The sequence below is a fragment of the Haliotis rubra genome, unplaced genomic scaffold (assembly GCF_003918875.1).
Source record: "Haliotis rubra isolate DU_JTF1 unplaced genomic scaffold, ASM391887v1 Scf56, whole genome shotgun sequence".
In the NCBI taxonomy this organism is placed as follows: Eukaryota; Metazoa; Mollusca; class Gastropoda; order Lepetellida; family Haliotidae; genus Haliotis; species Haliotis rubra.
In genome coordinates, this window is record NW_025767257.1 from 626,454 (window position 1) to 651,290 (window position 24,837).

A 24,837-nucleotide genomic window follows, 5' to 3' on the forward strand; every position below is an offset into this window, starting at 1 on the left:
GTCAGTATAATGTGTGTGAGTGGGCTAGCACTATAAAACCAGCTTAAGTCTTGGCTAGTACAAGCAGCCGCACATACACATACACACGCATGCACGTCGTCATATGAGCGAAATAGTCTCAAGCACGACGTTAAACCCAATTTCACCTCACCTCACCCCCAGCGTTCTTCTGATAGACTCATGCTTATTCGCGGTGGCCAAGCGGGTTATGCGGCTGACTTTGTGTGCTGGCGATTAGGTGCCTGACTCTGAGGGTGTTGGTTCGAGTCCCGGATGGGACTCAACCCAAGGAGTGCTAGAATCTGTACTTTACTAAGAAAGGCATAAGTATACCTTGTGAGACGTGGCCTACGACAGAGACCGTCTGCATGAGAAGTTGTGGTGCTGTATTTTAAAGGTGCTCCACGGATTCGAACAAGCGCCAACGTAGTCTAGCATGTAAGGGAGACAATTATGTATATGCACGGCGTGGAGGCATGTTCAGAATCAATGGTTCAACCATTCAGAGCTCATAAGCGATCACCCATTATATACAGTATTGAGGTATCAATCAATAAGTTGATAATTAAGCTGTTTACACAAGGACAACGTCCCATTTTCGAAAATTCAAGAACATTAAACGCAACTATTCTATAATTTAACCAGCATTTCTTAACGCGCCTGTACAGGGGCTAACAGTGGTCAAAGGGAGGCTACTCTATTTCTTAGACGGGAAGTTAAGAGGCAGCCATTACAGGCAGGGAAAGGTCGGTGTACAGGGTGACATATTTTTTACATGGGTACACATCAATCTCCATCATCATTATTTCGTAGTTTCATTGTAGACTGTTGGAAAATGTTTATGCCGTGCATCGGGTAGAAGATATTGGTGTTTTAGTGGGGTCGAGTTTTCTGTGAGGCCGAAGATTATGCAGTCGTGAAGGTCGTCACGATTCTCAGACATGAACATATAATTTCGTGATAATAAATTATGGAGGAAATGTTGACATTGATAATGTTGACAACATTTAGCTTTGCGTCTGATAACTACAGACAGTACCGCATATGAAATCTCTGCACGTCAAATATACGAGGGAACTGTCTTTATTCTTTCATGTCACCCAATTCGTGAAACACCCTGCCGGTATATTTTTAGTGATGATCCGATAATGTCAATGTGTAGAGTCTTTGGCCTGTGAAATCTACTTTTTAGTAGTTGTTTACATAATCCATTATTAATAAGCCACCTTCATGTAACTGCAATATTTCTGAGTGGTGCGTTAAACTAGCAAAGTACAATCAGCTAGTCAAGTGCACCTCTTCAGCTTTTCAGTATTACAAGTCACGTTTCTTGTATAGATTACATTCACACATTTCATTCGTTATCGTCAAAAGAAAATGTATTTGGTCAGTTTGTCTATCAGCAATTTCAGACGAGAACAAACCGTGTGTGACCAAAATGGTGCTGAAGTCGCAACTAGTACAGTCCACAGGTTTTCCCCTAAAAACATTTTGTCCAGTTTTGTGTAGTAAGAATGGTTGTTATTATACCATGTAAATGTCTGTTAAGTTGAATGATAACAGTAATCATGGTAATGTTTGTATCAAATCATAAGCAGATCTGATTGTGATGACTCACTGGTAGGGTTTAAAGACAGCAGTGGACTTGTATCAGGGTACACACACAACAGACTTCAAGTGACAGTTAGAATGAAACCGGTTTCAGACATGCATGCTGTGCATGTGTCCAGAGTTTAATGTTTCTGTACACAGAGAGTACCTGGAGTACATGTCAGTACCAGTTGGGCTGATTGTGACAACAGGTGGAATTAGATTACATGAAAAGAAACAACAAGGCGCTTTCAACAGGAGATTTCTACATTCAATTTGTTACTAATTTGTGTCAGGAATTATTGCATTACTAGGGGCAGTAAAATGTGTTTACTGTTAAAGAGTTTGCTTGTCATGCAGAAGACCGAGGTATGATTCCCCACATGGGTACAAATGAGTGCCAGAGGCCAAGATAAGCTGAGTATCCGGGTAAAATACGCATAGAAAATTTCCAATTACGCATTGAAAAATAATTGTTGCGTACCAATTACGCATTTAAAATGTTTGATACGCAAAAAGTTTAAAACTAAATGTGTACGAAATATATTTATAAAAATTGGTTGCATAATGAAAAAGACATCGATTGCTATCAAGCTGTACTGTTAGTGTAGGACTAGTTTTGTACTGTCAGTATAGGATGAGTGATTTTTTTATGAAATTATTTCCATTATATTTAAGTTGGTTTTGATTAGGTATGACATAAGGCAGGACATACCTGCTTAGTAAACTTCCTCAATGACATAATACTTAGGTGAGTAAAATGACTGAAATACGCACATATTTGAAAGCAGTGGGTAACGGGAAATATAATACCCACTCAACATTCATAATACCCACTCCAAAAAAATACAGTCGGTACAGTACCCACATGAGCTAAATCTTATGTGGAGCTCTGGTGTGCAGCCCATTTCTGGCTTTGATATTGCTAGAATATTGCTTAAAGCGGCATGATACCATACTCACTCAATAATGTATTGCTATAATTCATGAACTTACTTCTGAACTGCCATGCCGCCGTGATGTTGCTGGAATATTGCTGAAAGCGGCGTAAACCAAACTCAGTCTGAACTGCCATGCGATATGGCTGCAATATTGCTGATGTGACGCTAAATATTAACTCACTCACTGAACTGCCATGAGTATTGACATGCACACACACACACACACACACACACACAAGCGTGTGCTCAGACTCACTCTTGCAAGCACACATGCAGTGATGCACACATGCACCTGATATGTGGTGATATGTAGGTTGTGTATTGTTGTTTAAATACCCGTAACAGGACCATTTTTGTGTTTATGACTTTTTTTCCTATGACTTCTTTTCCAACATCCATATCATTCACTTAATTTTTTATATTTATTGTACTTAGTGTGAGCAAGTCAGATTGTACCTTTTGTGTTTGGTCTTCTTGCAGGTGAAGTAGCGTTATGTCAACATGAACCAGGCTTTGCTGACAGAAAAACCTGGTACACTCTGACTGAATTCTACTGAATTAAGGTGAGATCAAAAAGTACTGTAATGAACATGATTGTAGCCAGTATTTCTTGTTTCAAACTTGTTTCAAGTAGGTTTGAAAACAATTCAGCGGGTTAAGAGTTAACAACGCATATTTGTCTGTGAGCATTCCTGTCATTATACCCATTGTTCGTGTTCAGTTTTGAGGTAGTGCTGGTTTCCAGTGTTGAGGTATTGCTGGTTTCTAGCGTTGAGGTATTGCTGGTTTCTAGTGTTGAGGTAGTGCTGGTTTCTAGTGTTGAGGTAGTGCTGGTGTCCAGTGTTGAGGTGGTGCTGGTGAAGTTTTTTAGTTTTTTAGTTTTTAGTCATGCAAGGGATAATGTATTAAGATTCTTACTTGTTCATTTCCATGTTGAAACTTATGCAGTAAGTAAACAGGAATCACTCCTTATAAGAACTCAGTGTGAAATGAAGAAACGACAAAGGCAAAGTGATGTAATTAACAATTATATACTAATACTAAGTTTACAAAGGTATTAAAGTGGCATTATACATTGAAAGGCAGTAAAACACAAAAGCAGTGTTTGTAGCAGAATAGAGATCGTAATATCCACACCCCTGCGCCATTGTTGGAGAAACCAGGGTAAGAATGATCTTCACACAGTTACTGGACTTGTTGTGATTTGCGGCAAGAGTTAGCTCTCCTTATATTCATAATAAAATAACTCAAGAAAATTTGGCAACCCCCTGGCTAAGAATACAATGGAAAGGAGTGTGTGTGTGTGTGTGTGAGTGGGGGAAGGGTGTGTTACCCTGGTCAAACAATGTCTAACACTGCCACATAACAACCTGTTATCTTCAAAGATATGTATTATTGTTAGTCTTTGCTAGGCAGTTACAGTGGTTTAAGACTGGATAAAAGATTCCAATGTGTAACCTTATCAACATCATATAAAAGTACCATTATTCTACTGTTACATAATGTTTTATGGCATTCATCCCTGACATTTCTGATCTCCTACACAGGTATTGGATGAGGATTACCCTGCCACGATGAACCAGAGCCAGGCATCGGAGTCCCTCAGGCAGTACCTGACAGTCAGTGATGGGGGCAGGCAGGTGCTCTTTGTTCCCGAGGGCTCGTACAAGGGATGGATTCCCCGAGCTCTTTACACATTTGATCTGGATGAGCTGTATCTTCCATTCCTAAAGCTCCTGTCCTTCCCAGTTGGGCATCATGCCCTTGGTACACTGAAGGATATGTTGGTGTTCCAGGCCATTGGGAATTACCTCATCAAACTGCCATCCTCGTTTGCCGAATGTACAAAGCTGGTGCATCTAAACTTAGGATTTAATCACTTTGTTGAAATTCCTCATGCTATATACAGCCTTGTGAATCTTGAGGAATTGGATTTGGCAGAAAATGACATTCAGTCAATGTCTGAAGACATTGGTAATCTGAGAAACCTGCGTGTATTGAACCTCAGTGGAAACAACTTACAAGATGTCCCAGTGCAATTATATAGATGTAAGAAAATTCAGAGACTCTATATGTCTGGCAAGTTTTACCCCCGAGGACAGCTGAAGAGTGTTCCGGAAGGAGTGTATCGCCTCTCTGAACTGTTGGAATTGGACATGAGTTGGCAGTCTATAGAAACAATACCAGATGGAATTGGTAATCTCCACAAATTGAGAAGTTTCAACCTGAAGGGCAACAGCCTCATCTATGTATCAAACGACATTCAGTATTGTAGGAAACTTCACACACTCAATCTAACTGGAGCACTTAGGTATTGCTCCGTTGTACCCAGTGCAATATTCATGATTGAAGAGCTTCAGTGTCTGTATCTCAGTGGCAACTATTTCACTGAGATCCCCAGTGAGGTGTGTGGTTTGAAGAAACTCAAAACACTCTATGTTCAGAGGAATGCATTGTTAAGACTCCCTGAAGAACTGTTTAATTTAAAGAACCTAGAGCATATAGACCTAAGTGAGAATTACATAGACAATATTCCTCCTGGTATATCTAAACTACATAGGCTCTTATACTTTGGTCTTGAAAGAAACAAATTAACTTCAATCCCCAAAGAGTTGTGCAATTGTAGGAGCCTTGAACATCTGTTGCTGGGTTCAAATCTGCTGACAAGTATTCCTGAGAAAATCTGCAAGCTGGTGAACCTTACAGAGCTGACGCTTGACAACAACCAACTTACTGAGATTCCTCTGTTGCTGGACAACCTGCAGGGGCTACTGCAGTCAGGAGTATTGTACCTGTACAACAACAATCTGAAGAAACCACCACAGGCAATCTGTGATCAAGGAGTAGTGCCACTGTTTCATTTCTTGAAGGAGTTAAGGATCAGTGAGGCTAAGCACAGAAGAAAGATGATCCTCATTGGAGCAGTAAAAGCTGGGAAAACAAGTTTGAAACATGCACTGGTTCTCGGTCATTCCAAGCTGACCCTTGAGCATGAACGGACATGGGTACTTGAACGACATTTATGGGAACCTGAGTCGCAGCTGAGAGTTCAGATTCTTGACTTTGGTGGGCATCATATCTATTCGGCAGCGCACCACATGTTTCTTACGCCGGAGGCCTTACATGTTCTAGTCTTTGATTTTACTAAGTACAATATGGACTTGTATGATGCATTGATTGGGGACTGGCTGGATGCAATCATGGACAGAGCACCTGGGGCAACCATCATGGCAGCAGGAACTCACGCTGATCTGTGCTGCGATGAAGATATCAATGACAAAACTGAAGATATCCTGCGAAAAATGCATCGAGATGAGAATGCCAAGATTGATGAGCTGACACGGGAGATTGAAAAGATGAGGAAGATCCTTGAGAAGCCTGAAGTCAAAGATGGAGGAGGAGGAAAGTTCAGTGATATTGGAATTGAACGTCTTCAGGAAAAGATGTGCCATATGCAGAAGATGCTGAACACCAGGTCAAAGCTGCCAAATTGTATATTTGCTGTTAGCTGTGCTGAAGATCTACTAGGTATGGAAACGTTTAAAGAAAAACTTATAACTCGGTTGAAGGAGACTGAAGAGAAACCTTTACCTGAATCTTGGCACAAGTTCCTTTTGTCTATTCAGAATCATCCAGATAGGATTTTGCCATTAGAAGAAGCTCTGGACAAATTCATGAACATCATGTCTTCTTTGAATCAGTCCATGATAAGCCTAGGAGGCTCTCCTGACCTGAGTCTTGGCATGGTCCTCAAGTACCTCCATTCCACAGGGGAGATTGTCTGGTACCATGAGAACCAGAAGCTCAAAAGTATAGTCTTTCATCGACCAGAAACACTGATTGAAATGCTGAGGGCAGTGTTTAGACATGACTTTGAGGAAATAGTCGTCTATGTTGAGGAACATGGCAAAGCTGCAGGTCTGTCACAGAACAAATTTGATATTCTTAAACAAGACTTTATCAGAAAGGGTTTAATGGCATATGAACTTCTCCACTACACACTGTGCCATTTCCAGCTGTCAACTGATGCCCTAGATACCTTTGTGTCACTGATGCTTAAGTTTGAACTTTGCTATGAGGTTCCTAAATCACCCTCGGCACCCTCCTTGATTGGTTCCTCTCGGATACTCCAGTTCCCTTGGTTCTTCCCAGCAGAGGTTCCAGATTCACTTGCTACAAGATGGCCAGCAGTAACTCCACCCAACCAGTTTGAGCTTCGTTACACCTTATCTTTCCCAAGCAAAGGTCCACCTTACTTCTTTGAAAAGTTCTCTGTAAGACTTCAGGCCCATGTTTCAGATCGAATCAACTGGAAATCTGGGATTCTTGCACGGAAAAATCTCAGCAGGTTATTGATACATAGAGAGAGAATCTTTGAGCAGGATGTGGTGACCTTGGCCTTCAGGGGAACTGACCTTCAGGAGCTGTGGCAGCTGGTGATACAGACACGATCAGATCTACTGGGTCTCCTCCAGGAGTGGCCATTCATCAGGTTTGAGTTGCTGCTGGTGTGCTCCCACTGCATCCTCAAGAACAATGATGATCCCTACCTGTTCCCAGGAGAAGTCCTGGAGTTCACAGTGCCCAAGGACACTGTGTGGGAGAACTGGTGCCGGAAACATGAGGATGACCTGATGCCGGCATGCTTTGTTTACCCTCTTGATCCAGGTCAGCATAAAGGATTATTCTCCAGATTAATTTTGTCTACCCTCTTGATCCACGTCTGCATAAATGATTATTCTCCAGATATTGATAGAGTGAAACTGAAATCTTGATAAAAATATCCATGCTATGTAACTTCGAAGGTCATGCCCAGCACAAATCTTACCCCATTGTCTCTTCTCATGCACTGTTCCTTCAGTTCCTACCAACCGCTTTGGAAGGTAGGTCCAGGTCCAATGGTCCAGCTTCACAAAGTGTTTGTATTGTTACGACCTGTCTTAACTCTATAGTTTATTATAGGTTTGCAAATGTCGTAGCACTGTGAACGTTTTGTTGATCGGGACCAAGATTGTTAAGCTGGCAATGTCTGTGTGTGTGAATGAGTGGAAGGTGATTGCCTGTTGCAGACTACCAGGATGACTTGCCTCGTCATATGCAGGCCGCTACAGAGTTCCTACAGAGCTGTGGGGATACAGTGGATGGGGGAGGTAATCAAGCAATCTGTCATTGGTTCAACATGTTCAATATATACAACATCATTCTATGTTTGAGTTCCTTTTACTTCTAAGTTGGAAACATTTGCATGGGAGTGCATCAGGGCACTGAGGAGGATAATCTTCCTCAGATGTTTCTCATTTTATGACTGCTGTTGCTTAATGTCAGCATTCTAATGCAGATAAATTGCAGTTAGACCGACAAGCCTAAAAGTTGTTCACTTGAAATAAGTTCATATCCTAATTAGATATTCTGCCTGATGTTTAGACATGAATTTTGTGAACATTGACTGTCTGAGACAAAGGTAGAGGTTCTCAACAGTAGGGTGCGTAGCTATGGCAGAAAAATTACATGATGAAGCGCTTATAATAAATAACCTGTCAGGATATTGAGAGTAGAAAGTAAGTGATTGAAAACTAATTTCCCCTAAAGATTTCTGTTATTCTATCAAAATTAGTGTTTGAGTATTACACATTGTATTTACCGGTACATTTATGTTGGGTGAGAATAACTCTCTTACAGTCCCATCTTGGGGAAGAAGAATAGTTGTCTCCCAGATTTACATTCCAGAGTACAGGTATTGCATTCAGCAAGTGTGTCCTAAATATAGGTTCTTCAGAGATAACATGTACACTTACCCATGCTAGATCCAGATCATCGTATTTCCTCTTCCAGGTTTATTGTCTGATGCTGGCCTTGGTTACATAGCATCTCGGCTGGGCTTCGAGTGGACACTGATAGCCCTACAACTGGGTCTGAGTCAGGCTCAGATTGAACAGATCCAGATGAAGTACCCACAGAGGCCGTACCACCAGATACACGAGGCTTTGTCCACATGGAGGAACAGGGAGAATGTGGGCAGTGTGGAGGACAGGCTGGCCCAGCTGCTGACTGTGCTGGAGAGCGAGGAAATTGGACGCAATGACTTGGCTGAGACTCTCAGAGAACGTTTTCATCTATGAGCTCCACTTGATAGCTAGAATAGAAACGATCTCCTCAAGATGTCTGTTGTCATTAGGATCACAATGCTTGTCCAAGTTTCTGTTACAAGGATAAGTGATAACAGTATTCCACATAATCCTAGATTCTGGCGTGTGTCACTGCCCTGGTTACATTTATGTGAGACTGTTTTATTTATTATTCAATGCATGTGTGGATGTGGGGCTTCGCTGCAATCTCACTGGCACATCAGGGTGATTTTGCACCATGTGGTCAGTGAGTGCTGGACAATCCACAGATATCTTGGGTTAACTCAACTTCAGCCAAGATTGATGAAGTTTGTGAACACGAAGTTTGTACCCATGTGAGTAGAATCCCTGAAAGACTTACTGGTGTCAGCTTTATAATTTTCTTTTAGATTAGTGCAAATGTGAACTGTTAGTGATAAAAGTAAATGATATTACAGTTTTGTCCAGGGATTAAGTGTGCATAATATTCATAAGAACAGCTATATTGAAAGGGGAAGAACTTGCAACAATAATCTTGATCACACTATCTGTGCTTTATGTTTTACGTCATTGTTCATTCAAAACTTGTTCAAATTGAAGCCTGTCACTGTCAGTGCATTGTATTATTGAGAGCTTTCTACGAGAAGAAATCAAATCAAACACATGTTTTAGCACACAGTCTTTTCAGTGATTGACTTATTTAGAGTGTATGGCATGATTTGGACCTTTCTACATAGAAATAAACACAAACACGTTTTTGTCTGTTCTGTGAGTGACATATTTCAATTTGTCCGGTGCAGATTGTGCTCCACAATAATCAATCAGCCATATGGTATTTAAGAATGTCAAGTAAAGGTGTCATGCAGTGCTATGATTTAGAATGTTTTTCAAACTGAAAATCACGTCCAAGTCAGTATTTGCTGTTATGGAATAGACAGTGGTATAGGTGCTTGTCTTACTATAGAATCCAGGATCACAATGGCTGGTGTACAGGAACTAGCTGCCTGTTCATGTGTAGTGTTGTCACTGCCATGGATGAGTTGCTGTTGTCCAGCCAAGGTCAGCTCACCATGATGCTGACAGAGGGTCAGCTCACCATGACACTGACAGAGGGTAGACTCCTCCTGCCTGAGCAGAGGATTTATCTACCGATATGTGCAAGGTGTGTGTAAGACACATGGAGGCTGAAGTCCTTTCGATGGCATGTGAACAGCTGTGAAGGGGATGAGAGGAACTGTTGTGTCCACATACTAAGTAGTCAGGGTAGTTAGCAATATGTTCTTACGGGCATTCCTTTCTTTGAAACCAGGTCTTTGATTTGTCATTTTCTTGTTGATATTAGAACTGCAATGTATGGTGTGTTTGTTTTGTTTGTAGACACAGTATACATCTGCCTGGTATCTTTCAACTACCAGAAGGATGTTTTTGCTGTCATTTCTAGAAGTTAGTCTATAATGACACATACTAGTGGAGCAGTGAGGAAGGATGTGTGACTTATCTCCCTTTGAGTGTAGCAGTATCATGTCTTGAACAAAATTTGTTGTTTCATATTTTCTGTTTGATTGTTTTCTTTAATTCTCTTACCTCCTGTAATTATGTTGCCAACATTCACTGCAGGAAGTTGTGTGACATTGTAAATTCGAAGAGGGAATTAGTTAATAGTTAACAGTAGAACTGAGAATCACAGAATATGGCCACAATAGCTAGGAATCAGTATTAGCTCTTTAAGTAGGCGTGCATGACTCACGTAAAACAGCTTGGAATCAACACTGGAATCAACACTGGATTCATCTGTGACTGTGTTATACAGCTGTTAATCAATGCGAGGTCAATCTCAGACTCAAGGATTACAAGTGGGAATCCACAGTGGCTCCATCTCATGCTCACAGAATAGAGCTGGGAATCCACAGTGGCTCCATCTCATGCTCACAGAATAGAGCTGGGAATCCACAGTGGCTCCACTTGAGACCAAGGAATACTGCTGGAATCAACAGTGGATCTTAAAGATCAATAATAGTCTATATATCAAACTCTTTCTTTTGTCAACCGTTTTTTATTTGTTTCCATGTTATATACACGCTTTGACTTTGTTACTTAGCACTTCAGTGTTCAAGTTGAAGTTGCACATTTAAGTGCTTACCTCAAGGCTAGATTCCACTAGCTGCCATGTTTGCCGAGGTGACAAGGCAAATGATTGTGATTGTGAATGTAAAGGAATGAAATAAGTGCTGTTAACAATGTTTTTACATGTTCTTTGTATGTTTGAAGAGCAATATTTTCCTCCTTAAAGGTAAATGTATTAGACTTGCGAAAATATTTGTCATCGTATTTGATATTAGTACATGTGCTGATTGTTTAAAGACAAAACAAAAAGGAATTTTGATCCCACAGCTTATAGATAATGTGTTTTAAGAATAAAAATGTGTTAAGGTCTGTGATCAGAATATCTTTAAAATACTTTTTTAAGTAATTTTTTTTAAGATAGATGGATGATGGGAAGAAAAATATTAACAATGTATTTCCAAAACCTATACTTTTCACCACACAGATCCGTGTACCAAGTAATGAATAGTACATGGCCCTTATTGAAATGTCAGGGGAGGACTTAGGAAGTTAGGATGAGGTCTTTTCATGGATAAACCATAAATCATGATGATAAAATGCTGTTATTGATTTACTTGTGTAAGATAGCTTTTGTTTGTTCCACAAAACAGCCTCAGCGTCCCAGTAACACTTTACACAGATATGTGATGTGCAGTACCACAGTGCCATGATCACATTGTTGAAGGACGTAAATGTTCAACCTTGCACAAAACTAGTTAATTCACATGTGTTAGAGGCTCCTTGGAGAGTCACAGTTTTGTAAACAATATATTTGACAATGTTCTTTGCTCAGCCATGATTAAAACTACCTGCCCATCATCATATTTGTTTCTCTTGTGCATAACTGAAGCAATAGGAGCACAAAACCTCCATGTTGAGGTTATGCTTTTTTCCATATTTTGCTTTGTAAGTTTCTCAAATCATTTGAAAGTTGTGTCTAAGACAACATAATTCAAATCTGGCAACAAGGAAGGATGCCATTTGTAACTGCATATATTTGTTTTTTTAATCATGTTGCCTTTGTGAAGCAGCTTTTAGGCTTCCTATGGTTGCGAGTTCAAACTGTGAACTTGCCTTGAATGTTCCCTTCGTAAGAAACCTACTTCTACCCTAGCCTACCTGATAGACACAAACATGTTGGCACCCATCCTGTGTCAGGGGCTTCACCACAGTCGTGGGGCCAAGCTGGCCTGTTTTAAGAGGTATATATTTTGCTCTGAACGGAGCTGTTCTTCTCGGGATGGCAGGGCAGTATGTTTGGGTTTTGAATCCTAGATTTGTCCTGGTTAAGCTTTATCAGCATGTTACCTAGGGCATGTGTTCACCACAGAGTTAGAACCACAGCTGGCTCACTTGTAAGCACAATTCATTGCTGATCTTATGCACATTTTTTAGAATCCCAGATTCAGTTAGGTTTGCTACTTTGTGAGCACATAAAACCCCAACATACAGTTGACAGGTGATAAGAATGACATACTGTTTGATGAGGCATCAAGCCTGACTCAGTCACTCGTACTGACAAGATGCAAGAGGACATGTCGTCACGGTTTATCGTCATTCCTCCCATATGAATGTACCACAGACCCCCTTTGCACAGTATGGATATATTCCACATCATCCATCTGATGAGACTTTCAATGTGACACATTTCTCTAAGCTGATAAGTCACTATCTATTTGTTTGGAATGTGTGGGTGTATTGTACTATCTCTGAAGGAGTGTTGCAGTGAAGGAGTGTTGCAGTGAAGGTGGCATGAAATGCTTGTCGTAACACCTGATGAGATGAACACTTTGCTGATAACAGTAGTGCTGTCGCACCTGTTACAGACCTTTTTCAAAGTTATACCAAGTATCCTAAAAATTTCCAGCCTTGACATCTTGGTAGATCATACAAATATTGCAAACTGAATCATGGTTTGTGTTCTGTATGATAGCATGTGTGTTATTTCTAGAATGAAATATAGTAAAGATATTAGCATGATGAGGCAGAAGTATGAAGTGCAGTGATTGTCAGGCAATGGGTCTGGAAGATATATAAACTGTCTGCTTCAGGCAGTTTTGAAAGTGTTTCACCAATAGTTCTGAAGGCTTTTTACCCCCAAATCCCAAATTTGGCCAGCGGTTGATAAGTTGACGAAGTGCTATGGTTTGGTACAACTACAAATCCTGACCTTGTGTGTATTCTCAGCATACAATCTAGCCACATCGGCAGCCAGGACTGTAAGCTGGAATGAATATGTATTACGTGTCCTGCAATATTCTCTTGCTTAATTGCTACCTGACTTTTATGCAATACAATTAAGTTGATAGGGCCAGATGTTTAATCATATTTTATTCATAGAAAACTTGCATCTGTTCTGTGTTTTCTACTCAGTGCTTGTGATATTGTCATGTGAGATTCCCAACCGAGATTTTACACAGTAGTGGTTTGTCAGTCGGTACATATTACATAGTGTACATAAGCATAATGCTACTATACCCAATAAACTATATACATCCTCATATCATTGTGTGTCTCTTTCAATACACCCTAATGTTTTCACAGAGAGCCATTATCAAGCTATTAAGGATTCCCCTTATATTATGCCTTGGCCAGAAGCATGCCTCCTCCTGTTTCTACAGTGTTGTCACATAGCTTAATGTACATTAGAGACTTCAATTACTTGTTATGTTCAGATGGTGATTGCTCCACTCTGTTGTAGTTTGATTGCATGCCAGACATGCCAGTGTGCCTAGAAGCCATCTTGTTTTCGTGATGAAAGATGTTTGTCCTGGGTCACTTTCCTCCACTAAGGAGCCAAGTTGCCCCAAAATAAGTGATATACTGTTTGACATTTAATTCTGGTCATGAAGCTATTCACAACATCTTTGAAGTAGTGATACTGTAATCTCAACATCTCATAGGTTAGTTCATTTTGTGATTCCAATAAGTTGTGTTTTTGTTACATGTACCGGGGTGGTGGGTTAGCCTAGTGGTTAAAGCGTTCGCTCGTCATGCCAAAGGCCCAGGTTCGAATCCCCACATGGGTACAATGTGTGAAGCCCTTTATGGTGATCCCCAGCCATGATAATGCTGGAAGATTGCTAAAAGCGGCGTAAAACCATTCTCAGTCAGTCAGTCAGTCAGTGTTACATGTACCTGGACTGGTCAGACTTAACCTGCATGTGTGGCTGAAAAACCCAATCATCAGTACCCCATGTTTGTACTGGTTAAGATGGTGATTGTGTGGACCTCAGTTAGGATGGTGATTGTGTGGTCATCAGCTGGAACTTAGAATTAAAGGAATAGAGCAAGGATTGGTCAGCTCAGTGTCAATATTCTATGTCAGTGTAGTGTGTCCATGATATAAAATTGTGGCTAAGTATTGGATTGGCTTGCACCATTAAACTCACAGTATAAAACAAAGCATTTATGCATGTTGCTAAAATGTAATACAAAGCAACAATTGCAGCAATTCCCTCCACTCACACAAATGGGGGATGCCCAGGTACCCCAATTATTAGTTTAAGGGTCTTTGCAGGCAATATGAGGTTTCTGTTATGTAACAGTGTAGAGAACTGTATATTTTGATAATTTCTTTAGAGCCTGGAATGAATCATTGATCATGTGGAGTGATGGATGAAATGATGCACATAACGCCCTGAAAGAAACAACCAACACTTAGGGGAGTTAGAAATGTCTTGTGGGTAAAATGAATAGTATTGTGCATCCATCTGGACATAGCAATTTTTTTCTGAGTAAATGCTCTACATTTGTGCATACTGGTTTCACATAAAACCCGGTTTATGGATTCAATTAATTAATGAAAACAACAGAGGAATTATAACAGAAATATGTATTCTCAAGATATGTACATTTGTGCCATTTAAAACTTAACTGATACACCACAATAATATCTGATTCGTAAAAAATATATATACCCATATGGTCCACAGGACCTAAATATCACTATGACAATATGCCATTGAAGGTCATTCAGCTTATCACAATACAATAAAGTTAATCTCGGATACACGACCAAGCAGTTTAAGTACCCGTGTAAAGGTACTTTAAGCAAAGCAAACTGTCCAATGAACAAGACACCCCCTCCAGACCCTCACACATTACCAAACTGTTGCAACTATTATACACTGCTGTAAGGTGTCGTATTAATCAATAACAATAGTTGTTACAAGAACTTATAATACCCTGAGCCAATGCATCGATCACTTCGTGAATATATAAATTATTCGCCAAGTTGAATCCTTCGGCCACAGTTCAAAGTTCATCGTCCTTTCACCACCGCAATTTACCTGGGCAAAACTTCTCGACAAGTTCATTGTAATAGGGCAGAATACTTTCAACATCAGGCATATCTGGTGACTTTGAGTAGAGATCAAACTGGTTAAATTCGTTCACCCATTTTATCATTTCCATGTCCTTGTTGTTGCATAGATGCCTGTACGCTCCGCATGAATGCCAAGGGTAGAAGGAATGAAAGCGAATGATGTTCAGCCCTTCCTCCGGCAGTGTGCATCCATTAGCTTTCAGGACACGATATAGATATTCATCGTGACCCCACGACATTGTCACATTTTCAAGTCCACAATTTTCTGAGTAGATTCCAAGTTTTGTGTTGAGCTTGTCATTCTTCAAGTCTGGATTTTCGCTGAAACTTTCCAACCCAAACACGATGGACTCGTCCGGTAAACATCCAACGGGAAAGGTGTCCCCAACCACTGCCCACTGGGGTTCCCCCCAGAGAGCCATCATCTTGCCGAGGTCGTGAATCAACCCAATCACCTGGAACCATTCGTTGGTCGGGTGCTTTGATCGAATTGCCTCGGCTGTCTGAAAGGCGTGGAGCGAATTTGGAAAGTCAACATCGGGATCGCTCTCGTCGACCAGTCCGTTGAGAGCCTCGATCGCTTCCATGATAGTCATCTCTGCATGGTTGAATTTTGTCCAGCTCTCGAGGCGGTTTTTAGCATATTCAAGTGTCTGTTTTGTGTGCATTTCGCGGTAAGTCAAGTATACTCTTTCGGGGACGGAGTGAATCTGAAAATCTCTGAAATTACTTTCCTTTTTCTCGGGTCGATATTCCGAGGGGTCAGTCAATGGAATGGGTTCAACAGCGACTGACATCATGAAAGTATCAGGTTATATCTTCTGTAGACTATAGCCACCTTCACACACTGACCGAGCGACTGTTACCAACCAAGTATATCAGTCGTGTTGACGTGCAAGCATATTTATATACCTGCTAACTATGATCCAGCTGGAACTGGTTCCCGTGAGTTTGAGGGTGACAACCATGAACAACCACGTACGTAGGAATTTAAGGATATACACAACAAGTGATTTGCACCATTGAATATATATTTCAAAACATAGTCCCATTTGCCAAAAATATAGTGATGAGTTTGTATCCAGACTACTCTACGATTAACTGCGTTTCTTTTAAGTGTATATGATATTTCCACAAGTACCAACAACCACGCGTCATTGAACCTCCTCACCCTCGCACATGGTGCTTTCGCGTTGACCTACTTTGAGTGTTTACAATCTTGAGGGCCTAAATGGGTACGGCTCTCATATTAGGGTTATTTTTACGGTCCATTTCATTCCAAACTAGAGAGTCTTGCATGAGCTGCGCTGCAAGTACACTTTTCCAGGACAAAATGTTATGTTGTAAACATTTCGTGGCATTTGAACTCACTAACCAACTAACTACTCTTTTGCTTTGCCCACTACTTCTTTTCATAATTACAATTATATCCACGTAAAAGCGGACAATATTAGAACATTCTTGAAATAATTGTTACGTTTACTCGATATCGGGCTTTTTCACTGGATCAGAAGCCGGTCACACCACCTCGATACCTATGTCCGTAATCGTATTTTCACGTTTTTTGTTTGACTTTGTATCTGTCTATAATATCCATACCACAAATTAAAGTTAATGTGAGCATACGCTCACATCGCCTATCATTTTAAAGGGAGCGGTCGGGTGACCTTAGGACTAAAACCTTTGCTCGTCCGATGGCCTGAGTTCGATTTCATTCATGGGTACCGTGCAATGCAATTTCTGGTGTTCCCCGCCCGGATATTGGTGCAGTATTGCTAAGCACGACGTCAACCACACCCACTCTCTCTCCCTTTGAGGAATTATGTTATAGCACGTTACAACATGTTGTAATGCTCTGAGTGGGTACACGAAGTCTCTCATGTGTTGACATCCTTCAAACTGCAGATATGGGATTACAAGTACAACCATTATCTTTCACTTGGTTTTCACACTGGGTACTGACCTCCGACATTCATGAACATTGCCCTCACGCTATGATTGTTCACACTCCACTGAACTCGCACAAAGGGTCATTTCTGGAGTAGTCTATCCTGCCAGGGATTATCTTTGCAATCCACGGACGGCCCTCCACATATACCTAAAATAACCGTGTCGAATTTTCTTCATACCCTCAAAATATTCTCTCAATATGTATCTCTTTATTAGACGATTTGTTGGCGTCTCACCTTTTTTCGTGTACACGTAAAGCATATTACCTAACATTTATAGAGATTATTACACGAGCAAGTGTGACATACGACTTCGTGTTCGCTTCGTGTGGCACATTTGCGAGTGTAATAATTTCTTTATTATCCATTTTATTCATGTACATTTGTACAGTAAATAGAGAATACTAAACGATGCCCCGTGTAATACTATATTTATGAAACGAATGAATGGCTTGGTATCGAACGACCGGCAGCGAATGGCTTGGTATCGTGACGTCACGGAAATGAACGGAAAGAGTCGAATAGGTCACGGACAATTACGAAGGTTACGGGTAGACTTGGTGCCTCCTGATTTTATTCTACGGACCGAATGGATCCGATGCCATTTGGCACACTCGTCCCATTCCGTAATCTACAAATTAACGTGTGGCGTGGAATGAGTCGATATGCCTCAAACTGAAAAGGGTTGTTGACGTCAGACGTAGATTTCACGGTGCATGCATGAATGACGCGCTTTTATATAAATCGGTGATTTTGTGACAGAAAAGTGATGTAGGGAACACTGTAAGGATAATATGGATCGCACTAAGGAACGAGGGAGACATGAGCGTGTGTAGTGACGGCACGAGGGTGAGTTAGCCTTCGAATCATTACTTTATAAAATTTATGTTGCGTGTGAAAGAGGCTTGAGTCCAAATTCCAGGCCAATTTCCATTAGCCCAAAATTTCTACATTAAACCATTTCATAGTGTACTTTTTCCCGTTTTTGTGTGAAAAAAAACATTCTTAGAATGTGTAATAACATTGTAGAATTATTAAACAGTGATATCTTCAACGGGTGAGTAATAAAACACGGTGAGCAAGTGTTAACACCTCTATGTCTTATATGCCTACACAAAATAAATATTAATATTGATAAAATACTACGACAGCGACTTAGAATTCTATCTTTAGTACGATGAAATGGTTGAAACGAGACTAGGTTTCTGGTACAAATTGTGCCCAGTGAAAGACAGATCATAGTCAGATAACAAGACGTGCCGCCGGGAGATAACGGGAGACGTCAGAAGACAGTGTGGAATAATGCTATATACTGAACTTTGTTGTTGTTCATCTCTGCACATCACAGCTATCTCTGCACATCACAGTTATCTCTGCACATCACAGTCATCTCTGCACATCACAGTCATCTCTGCACATCACAGCTATCACTGCACATCACAGTCATCTCTGCACATCACAGCTATCTCTGCACATCACAGCTATCTCTGCACATCACGGCTATCTCTGCACATCACAGTCATCTCTGCACATCACAGCTATCTCTGCACATCACAGCTATCTCTGCACATCACAGCTATCTCTGCACATCACAGTTATCTCTGCACATCACGGTTATCTCTGCACATGCTATCTCTGCACATCACAGTCATCTGCACATCACAGCATGCACATCACAGCTATCTCTGCACATCACAGTCATCTCTGCACATCACAGCTATCTCTCACAGTCATCTCTGCACATCACAGCTATCTCTGCACATCACAGCTATCTCTGCACATCACAGTCATCTCTGCACATCACAGTCATCTCTGCACATCACAGCTATCTCTGCACATCACAGTTATCTCTGCACATCACAGCTATCTCTGCACATCACAGTCATCTCTGCACATCACAGTCATCTCTGCACATCACAGCTATCTCTGCACATCACAGTTATCTCTGCACATCACGGTTATCTCTGCACATCACAGTTATCTCTGCACAACCTCTCTTAAAAATGCAAGAGATTCATAATCAAGATGGTTAATGTATGAACGGTTCACCCCGAGTTTTAAGTACAAATTGGAGCTTTTAAAAAGCGCTAGAACCTTCATGTGTGAGTGTGCATATATATATAAGCCTCCGTGTTTCCAATGTCTCTGGGGTTGTATGTCATATGCCCGAGTGACTTGCTTGTTTACTAGGTGTCTATTCACAGTCCCTGTTGACTGGCAAACAAAACAGGTTAGTCGTTCACAGATCTCAGGCAGTCTTTTGTGTCAATGCGACCTGTTGGTACACTCAGACTGAAGAACAGCGTATTTAGATCCTCGTGTTGTCAACACCCTTCCTATGCATGACTGCACCTGGTGAGAGAGAAACATTTATTGGTGGTCACATTTGAAAGGTGTGGCACAAATTCTGCTGTGTCAGCAAGAAATGACATCATTTATCCCGAAGTCTATGCACGTACAGGTCCCACTTTGACAGCCACGTTAGGGCTACGCTGATCGTAACTCCCATACTGCACCATAGCCTTCAGATGGACACTGGTTCTGCTTCAGTGTGTTGATGGCATGTGTGTCTGTGACGGTGAACTAGACTAACGCTTAGTCTCTGAATATGTATAATTTGGAGAGTAACAAACAAACCCATTTAAATTGAAAAGGAGCCCCAAAAAGACCATAGATTGAAACTGAGGGATTCTAGACTTGCTTCATTGAGGGCTTTAGCCTTGCGGAAAGAGCTAGGCACTTGGCTTCACATCACCCCCGACTGTATCTGCCCCGCGGGGGATGAAGTGAAGAGGGGCAGATACAGCGGGGGTGATGTGAAGAGGGGCAGATACAGCGGGGGATAATGTGAAGCGGGGCGGATACAGCCGAGGATGATGTGAAGCGGGACAGATAGAGCGGGGGTGATGTGAAGCGGGACAGATACAGCCGAGGATGATGTGAAGCGGGACAGATACAGCAGGGGTGATGTGAAGCGGGGCAGATACAGCGGGGGTGATGTGAAGCGGGTCAGATACAGCAGGGGTGATGTGAAGCGGGGCAGATAGAGCGGGGGTGATGTGAAGCGGGACAGATACAGCCGAGGATGATGTGAAGCGGGGCAGATAGAGCGGGGGTGATGTGAAGCGGGACAGATACAGCCGAGGATGATGTGAAGCAGGGTGTGATGTGAAGTGGGGCAGATACAGCGGGGATAATGTGAAGCAGGGTGTGATGTGAAGTGGGGCAGATACAGCGGGGATAATGTGAAGCAGGGTATGATGAAGTGAAGTACAGCGGGGATAATGTGAAGCAGGGGTGTGATGTGAAGTGGAACGGCAGATACAGCGGGGTGATGTGAAGCGGGGTATGATGTGAAGTGGGGCAGATACAGCGGGGATAATGTGAAGCGGGGTATGATGTGAAGTGGGGCAGATACAGCGGGGATAATGTGAAGCAGGGTGTGATGTGAAGTGGGGCAGATACAGCGGGGATAATGTGAAGCAGGGTGTGATGTTAAGTGGGGCAGATACAGCGGGGATAATGTGAAGCGGGGTGTGATGTGAAGTGGGGCAGATACAGCGGGGATAATGTGAAGCGGGGTATGATGTGAAGTGGGGCAGATACAGCGGGGATAATGTGAAGCAGGGTGTGATGTGAAGTGGGGCAGATAGAGCGGGGATAATGTGAAGCAGGGTGTGATGTTAAGCGGGGCAGATACAGTCGGGGGTGATGTGAAATGGGGCAGATACAGTGGGGATGATGTGAAGCAGGTGTGATGTGAAGTGGGGCAGATACAGCGGGGATAATGTGAAGCAGGGTGTGATGTTAAGTGGGGCAGATACAGCGGGGATAATGTGAAGCAGGGTGTGATGTGAAGTGGGGCAGATACAGCGGGGATAATGTGAAGCAGGGTATGATGTGAAGTGGGGCAGATACAGCGGGGATAATGTGAAGCAGGGTGTGATGTGAAGTGGGGCAGATACAGCGGGGATAATGTGAAGCAGGGTGTGATGTGAAGTGGGGCAGATACAGCGGGGATAATGTGAAGCAGGGTGTGATGTGAAGTGGGGCAGATACAACGGGGGGGATGTGAAACGGGGGATGATGTGAAGCGGGGCGGATACAGCAAGAGGTGATATTGAACTGCATGTCATGTGAAGCGGGCCGGATATAGAGGGGGATAATGTGAAGGAGGCTGTGATGCAAAGCAGGACGGATACAGCGAGAGGTGATGTTAAGCGGGATGTGATGTTAGTTGGTGCTGATACATTGGAGTATGATGTGAAGTGGGGCAGATACAGCGGGGATAATGTGAAGCAGGGTGTGATGTGAAGTGGGGGGCGGGGATATGTGAAGCGGGGGGATAATGGGGTGAAGCAGGGGGGATACGAAGTCGGGGTATGATGTGAAGTGGGGCAGATACAGCGGGGTTGATGTGAATCGGGGGAAGATGTGAAGCGGGGGATGATGTGAAGCGGGGTATGATGTGAAGCGGGGTATGATGTGAAGCGGGGTATGATGTGAAGTGGGGCAGATACAGCGAGAGGTGATATTGAACTGCATGTCATGTGAAGCGGGCCGGATATAGAGGGGGATAATGTGAAGGAGGCTGTGATGCAAAGCAGGACGGATACAGCGAGAGGTGATGTTAAGCGGGATGTGATGTTAATTGGTGCAGATACATTGGGGTATGATGTGAAGTGGGGCAGATACAGCGGGGATAATGTGAAGCGGGGTATGATGTGAAGTGGGGCAGATACAGTCGGGGTATGATGTGAAGTGGGGCAGATACAGCGGGGTTGATGTGAATCGGGGGAAGATGTGAAGCGGGGGATGATGTGAAGCGGGGTATGATGTGAAGCGGGGTATGATGTGAAGCGGGGTATGATGTGAAGTGGGGCAGATACAGCGAGAGGTGATATTGAACTGCATGTCATGTGAAGCGGGCCGGATACAGAGGGGGATAATGTGAAGCAGGCTGTGATGCAAAGCAGGACGGATACAGCGAGAGGTGATGTTAAGTGGGATGTGATGTTAAGTGGGGCAGATACATTGGGGAGTGATGTGAAGCGGGGCGGATACAGCGGGGGATAATGTGAAGCGAGGTGTGATGTGAAGGGCAGATACAGCGGGGGATAATGTGAAGAGGGGTGTGATGTGAAGCGGGGCGGATACAACGAGGAGTAATGTGAAGCGTGGTGTCATGTGAAGCGGGGGTGATGTGAAGTGCAGATACAGCGAGGGTGAAGTGAAGCGGGGTGTGATGTGAAGCGGGGCGGTTACAGTGGGATGATGTGAAGTGGGGCAGATATAGCAGGGGTGATGTGAAGCAGGGTGTGATGTTACTGACTGACTGAGTTTTGGTTTTACGCCGCTCTTAGCAATATTCCAGCATCATCACCAGAAATGGGTGTGACGAGCCAACGCTTTAACCACTAGGCTACCCCACCGCCCTGGGTGTGATGTGAAGCGCGGCGGATACAGCGAGAGGTGATGTTGAACGGCATGTGAGTGAAGCGGGGCGGATACAGCGAGAGGTGATGTTGAACGGCATGTGAGTGAAGCGGGGTGGATACAGCGAGAGGTGATGTGAAGTCGGGATGACACAGTGGAGGGTGATGTGAAGAGGGGCGGATACAGCGAGAGGTGATGTGAAGCGGGGTGTGATGTAAAGCGGGGTGGATACAGCGAGAGGTGATGTGAAGCGGGGATGACACAGTGGAGGGTGATGTGAAGCGGGGCGGATACAGCGAGAGGTGATGTGAAGCGGGGTGTGATGTGAAGCGGGGATGATGTGAAGCGGGGATGACACAGTGGAGGGTGATGTGGAGCGGGGCAGATACAGCCGGAGATGTTGTGAAGCGGGCTGATACAGCTGAGGATGATGTGAAGTGGGATGTGATGTGAAGCGGGGCGCGAGAGGTGATGTTGAACGACATATGATGTAAAGCGGGGCGGATACAGTGAGAGGTGATGTGAAAGGGGTGATACAGCTGAGGGTGATGTGAAGTGGGATGTGATGTGAAGCGGGGCGGTTACAGGGAAAGGTGATGTTGAATGGCATGTGATGTAAAGCGGGGCGGATACAGTGAGAGGTGATGTGAAGCGGGGCTGATACAGCTGAGGGTGATGTGAAGTGGGATGTGATGTGAAGCGGGGCGGATGCAGTGAGAGGTGATTCGAAGCGGGGCTGATACAGCTGAGGGTGGTGTGAAGTGGGATGTGATGTGAAGCGGGGCGGATACAGCGAGAGGTGATGTTGAACGACATATGATGTGAAGCGGGACAGATACAGTGAGAGGTGATGTGAAGCGGGGCTGATACAGAGGAGGGTGATGTGAAGTGGGATGCGATGTGAAGCGGGGCGGATACAGCGGGGTGGTAATGTAAAGCTGGGTGTGATGTGAAGCGGGGTGTGATGTGAAGCGGGGAGGATACAGCGGGGGTGATGTGAAGCGGGGCGGATACAGCAGGGAGAGATGTGAAGCGGTGCAGATACGACAGGGGATGATGTGAAGCGGAGCGGATACAGCGGGGGATGGTGTGTGTGTGGTTTTTTTTGTGTGTGTGAGGGGTGATGTGAAGCGGGACAGATACAGCGTGGGTGATGATGTGAAGCGATGTAGATACAGCGGGGAGGTGATGTGAAGCGGGGCGGATACAGCGGGGTGTGTGTGAGGGGTGATGTGAAGCGGGACAGATACAGCGTGGGTAATGATGTGAAGTGGGGCAGATACAGCGGGCAGGGGTGGGGGTGGGGGTCATCTGGGAGACATTTACTCAGAGACTACTAGGAATACGATGGTGACATATTGCATAGTGAATTAACGTGTTACATAGGTACGACCCGTGCATGTGACCTGGAACAAGGTGCCCATACCCTGCCTACAGGGAAGCGGACTACAGATTGTCAAATAGGGGATGAATAGGGTGTGCACTTGTGATGTTGAGAAAAACACATACTTTTAAGATTTAGACGTATTGTAAATGATAACTGAAGTTGAAGAATTTTATTGACAAAGAGCAATAAGAGAATCCGAAGCATTAATGCGTTCAGTAAGTTACACTTTAACTACGTCTAACAGTACAATGACACAAGCCTCCAATATGAAACACAGACAGCGCAGGACAAGATAAACCCCACATTCTCTGTATCGAAAAACACATGGAACGAGTCTACCAGTCTTATACAGGATAGTGAGTGAGTGAGTTTAGTTTTACGCCGCACTCAGCAATATTCCAGCTACATGGCGGCGGTCTGTAAATAATCGAGTCTGCACCAGACAATCCAGGGATCAACAGCATGAGCATCGATCTGCGCAATTGGGAACCGATGACATGTGTCAACCAAGTCAGCGAGCCTGACCACCAGATCCCGTTAGTCGCCTCTTACGACAAGCATGGGTTACTGAAGATTCATTCTAACCCGGACCTATCGTTAAACGAGCTCTTTCATTTACATACTGTGGACAATACAATAGATCGTGAAATCCCAGAAGATCCGGTTAGAATTGGTCTGCAACAACCCATGCCTGTCGTGAAAGGCGACCAACGGGTTGTCGGGTTTACTGACTTGGTTGACACATGTCATCGTATCCTAATTGCTCAGATCGATGTTCATGATGTTGATCACTGGATTTTCTGGTCTAGACTCGATCATTTACAGACCGCCGCCATACAGTTGGAATATTGCGGCGTTAAACAACAAACAAATAATAGATCATGACATACATCTTCAGTATGATTTCTGCAGCTGAAACATTTCCCTTCGTAAAGAGGTGCGCTCGTTTCTCGTCCAGTTTTCAGATTCAGTGGAGCGATTCTGCACGTAATTTGGCCAC

At 43.3% G+C, this 24,837-nt stretch overlaps 2 protein-coding genes and 1 long non-coding RNA gene across 4 annotated transcripts; 2 read left to right on the forward strand and 1 right to left on the reverse strand.

Moving 5' to 3' along the window:
• Positions 1–709: 709 nt before the first annotated feature.
• On the forward strand, positions 710–9,392 carry LOC124253956 (malignant fibrous histiocytoma-amplified sequence 1 homolog). Of its 2 annotated transcripts, none has more exons than XM_046687804.1 (5): positions 710–746; positions 3,012–3,094; positions 4,079–7,199; positions 7,601–7,681; positions 8,364–9,392. In XM_046687804.1, the coding sequence occupies exons 3-5, from the start codon at positions 4,106–4,108 to the stop codon at positions 8,648–8,650; spliced, it is 3,462 nt and encodes a 1,153-aa protein (XP_046543760.1). In that variant the 5' UTR covers positions 710–746; positions 3,012–3,094; positions 4,079–4,105; the 3' UTR covers positions 8,651–9,392. The 2 variants fall into 2 exon arrangements, with proteins under 2 accessions (XP_046543760.1, XP_046543761.1); XM_046687805.1 differs by having other exon boundaries at positions 716–779.
• A 432-nt stretch (positions 9,393–9,824) lies between these two features.
• Positions 9,825–13,239, forward strand: LOC124253957. Its single transcript, XR_006892357.1, has 2 exons — positions 9,825–10,488; positions 10,532–13,239. It is a non-coding gene; the product is annotated as an uncharacterized LOC124253957 (long non-coding RNA).
• A 1,584-nt stretch (positions 13,240–14,823) lies between these two features.
• On the reverse strand, positions 14,824–16,341 carry LOC124253995 (inositol oxygenase-like). The gene has a single exon (XM_046687850.1). It carries the CDS (start codon positions 15,863–15,865, stop codon positions 15,014–15,016), a length of 852 nt encoding a protein of 283 aa, XP_046543806.1. The 5' UTR covers positions 15,866–16,341; the 3' UTR covers positions 14,824–15,013.
• Positions 16,342–24,837: the final 8,496 nt, after the last annotated feature.

Coding starts and splice junctions, on each gene's coding strand:
- LOC124253956 (XM_046687804.1), top strand. CDS start 4,106: ATGAACCAGAGCCAGGCATCGGAGTCCCTCAGGCAGTACCTGACAGTC. Junction 7,200..7,600: donor TGTTTACCCTCTTGATCCAG/GTCAGCATAAAG, acceptor TGCCTGTTGCAG/ACTACCAGGATGACTTGCCT. Junction 7,682..8,363: donor GGATACAGTGGATGGGGGAG/GTAATCAAGCAA, acceptor TTCCTCTTCCAG/GTTTATTGTCTGATGCTGGC.
- LOC124253995 (XM_046687850.1), bottom strand. CDS start 15,865: ATGATGTCAGTCGCTGTTGAACCCATTCCATTGACTGACCCCTCGGAA.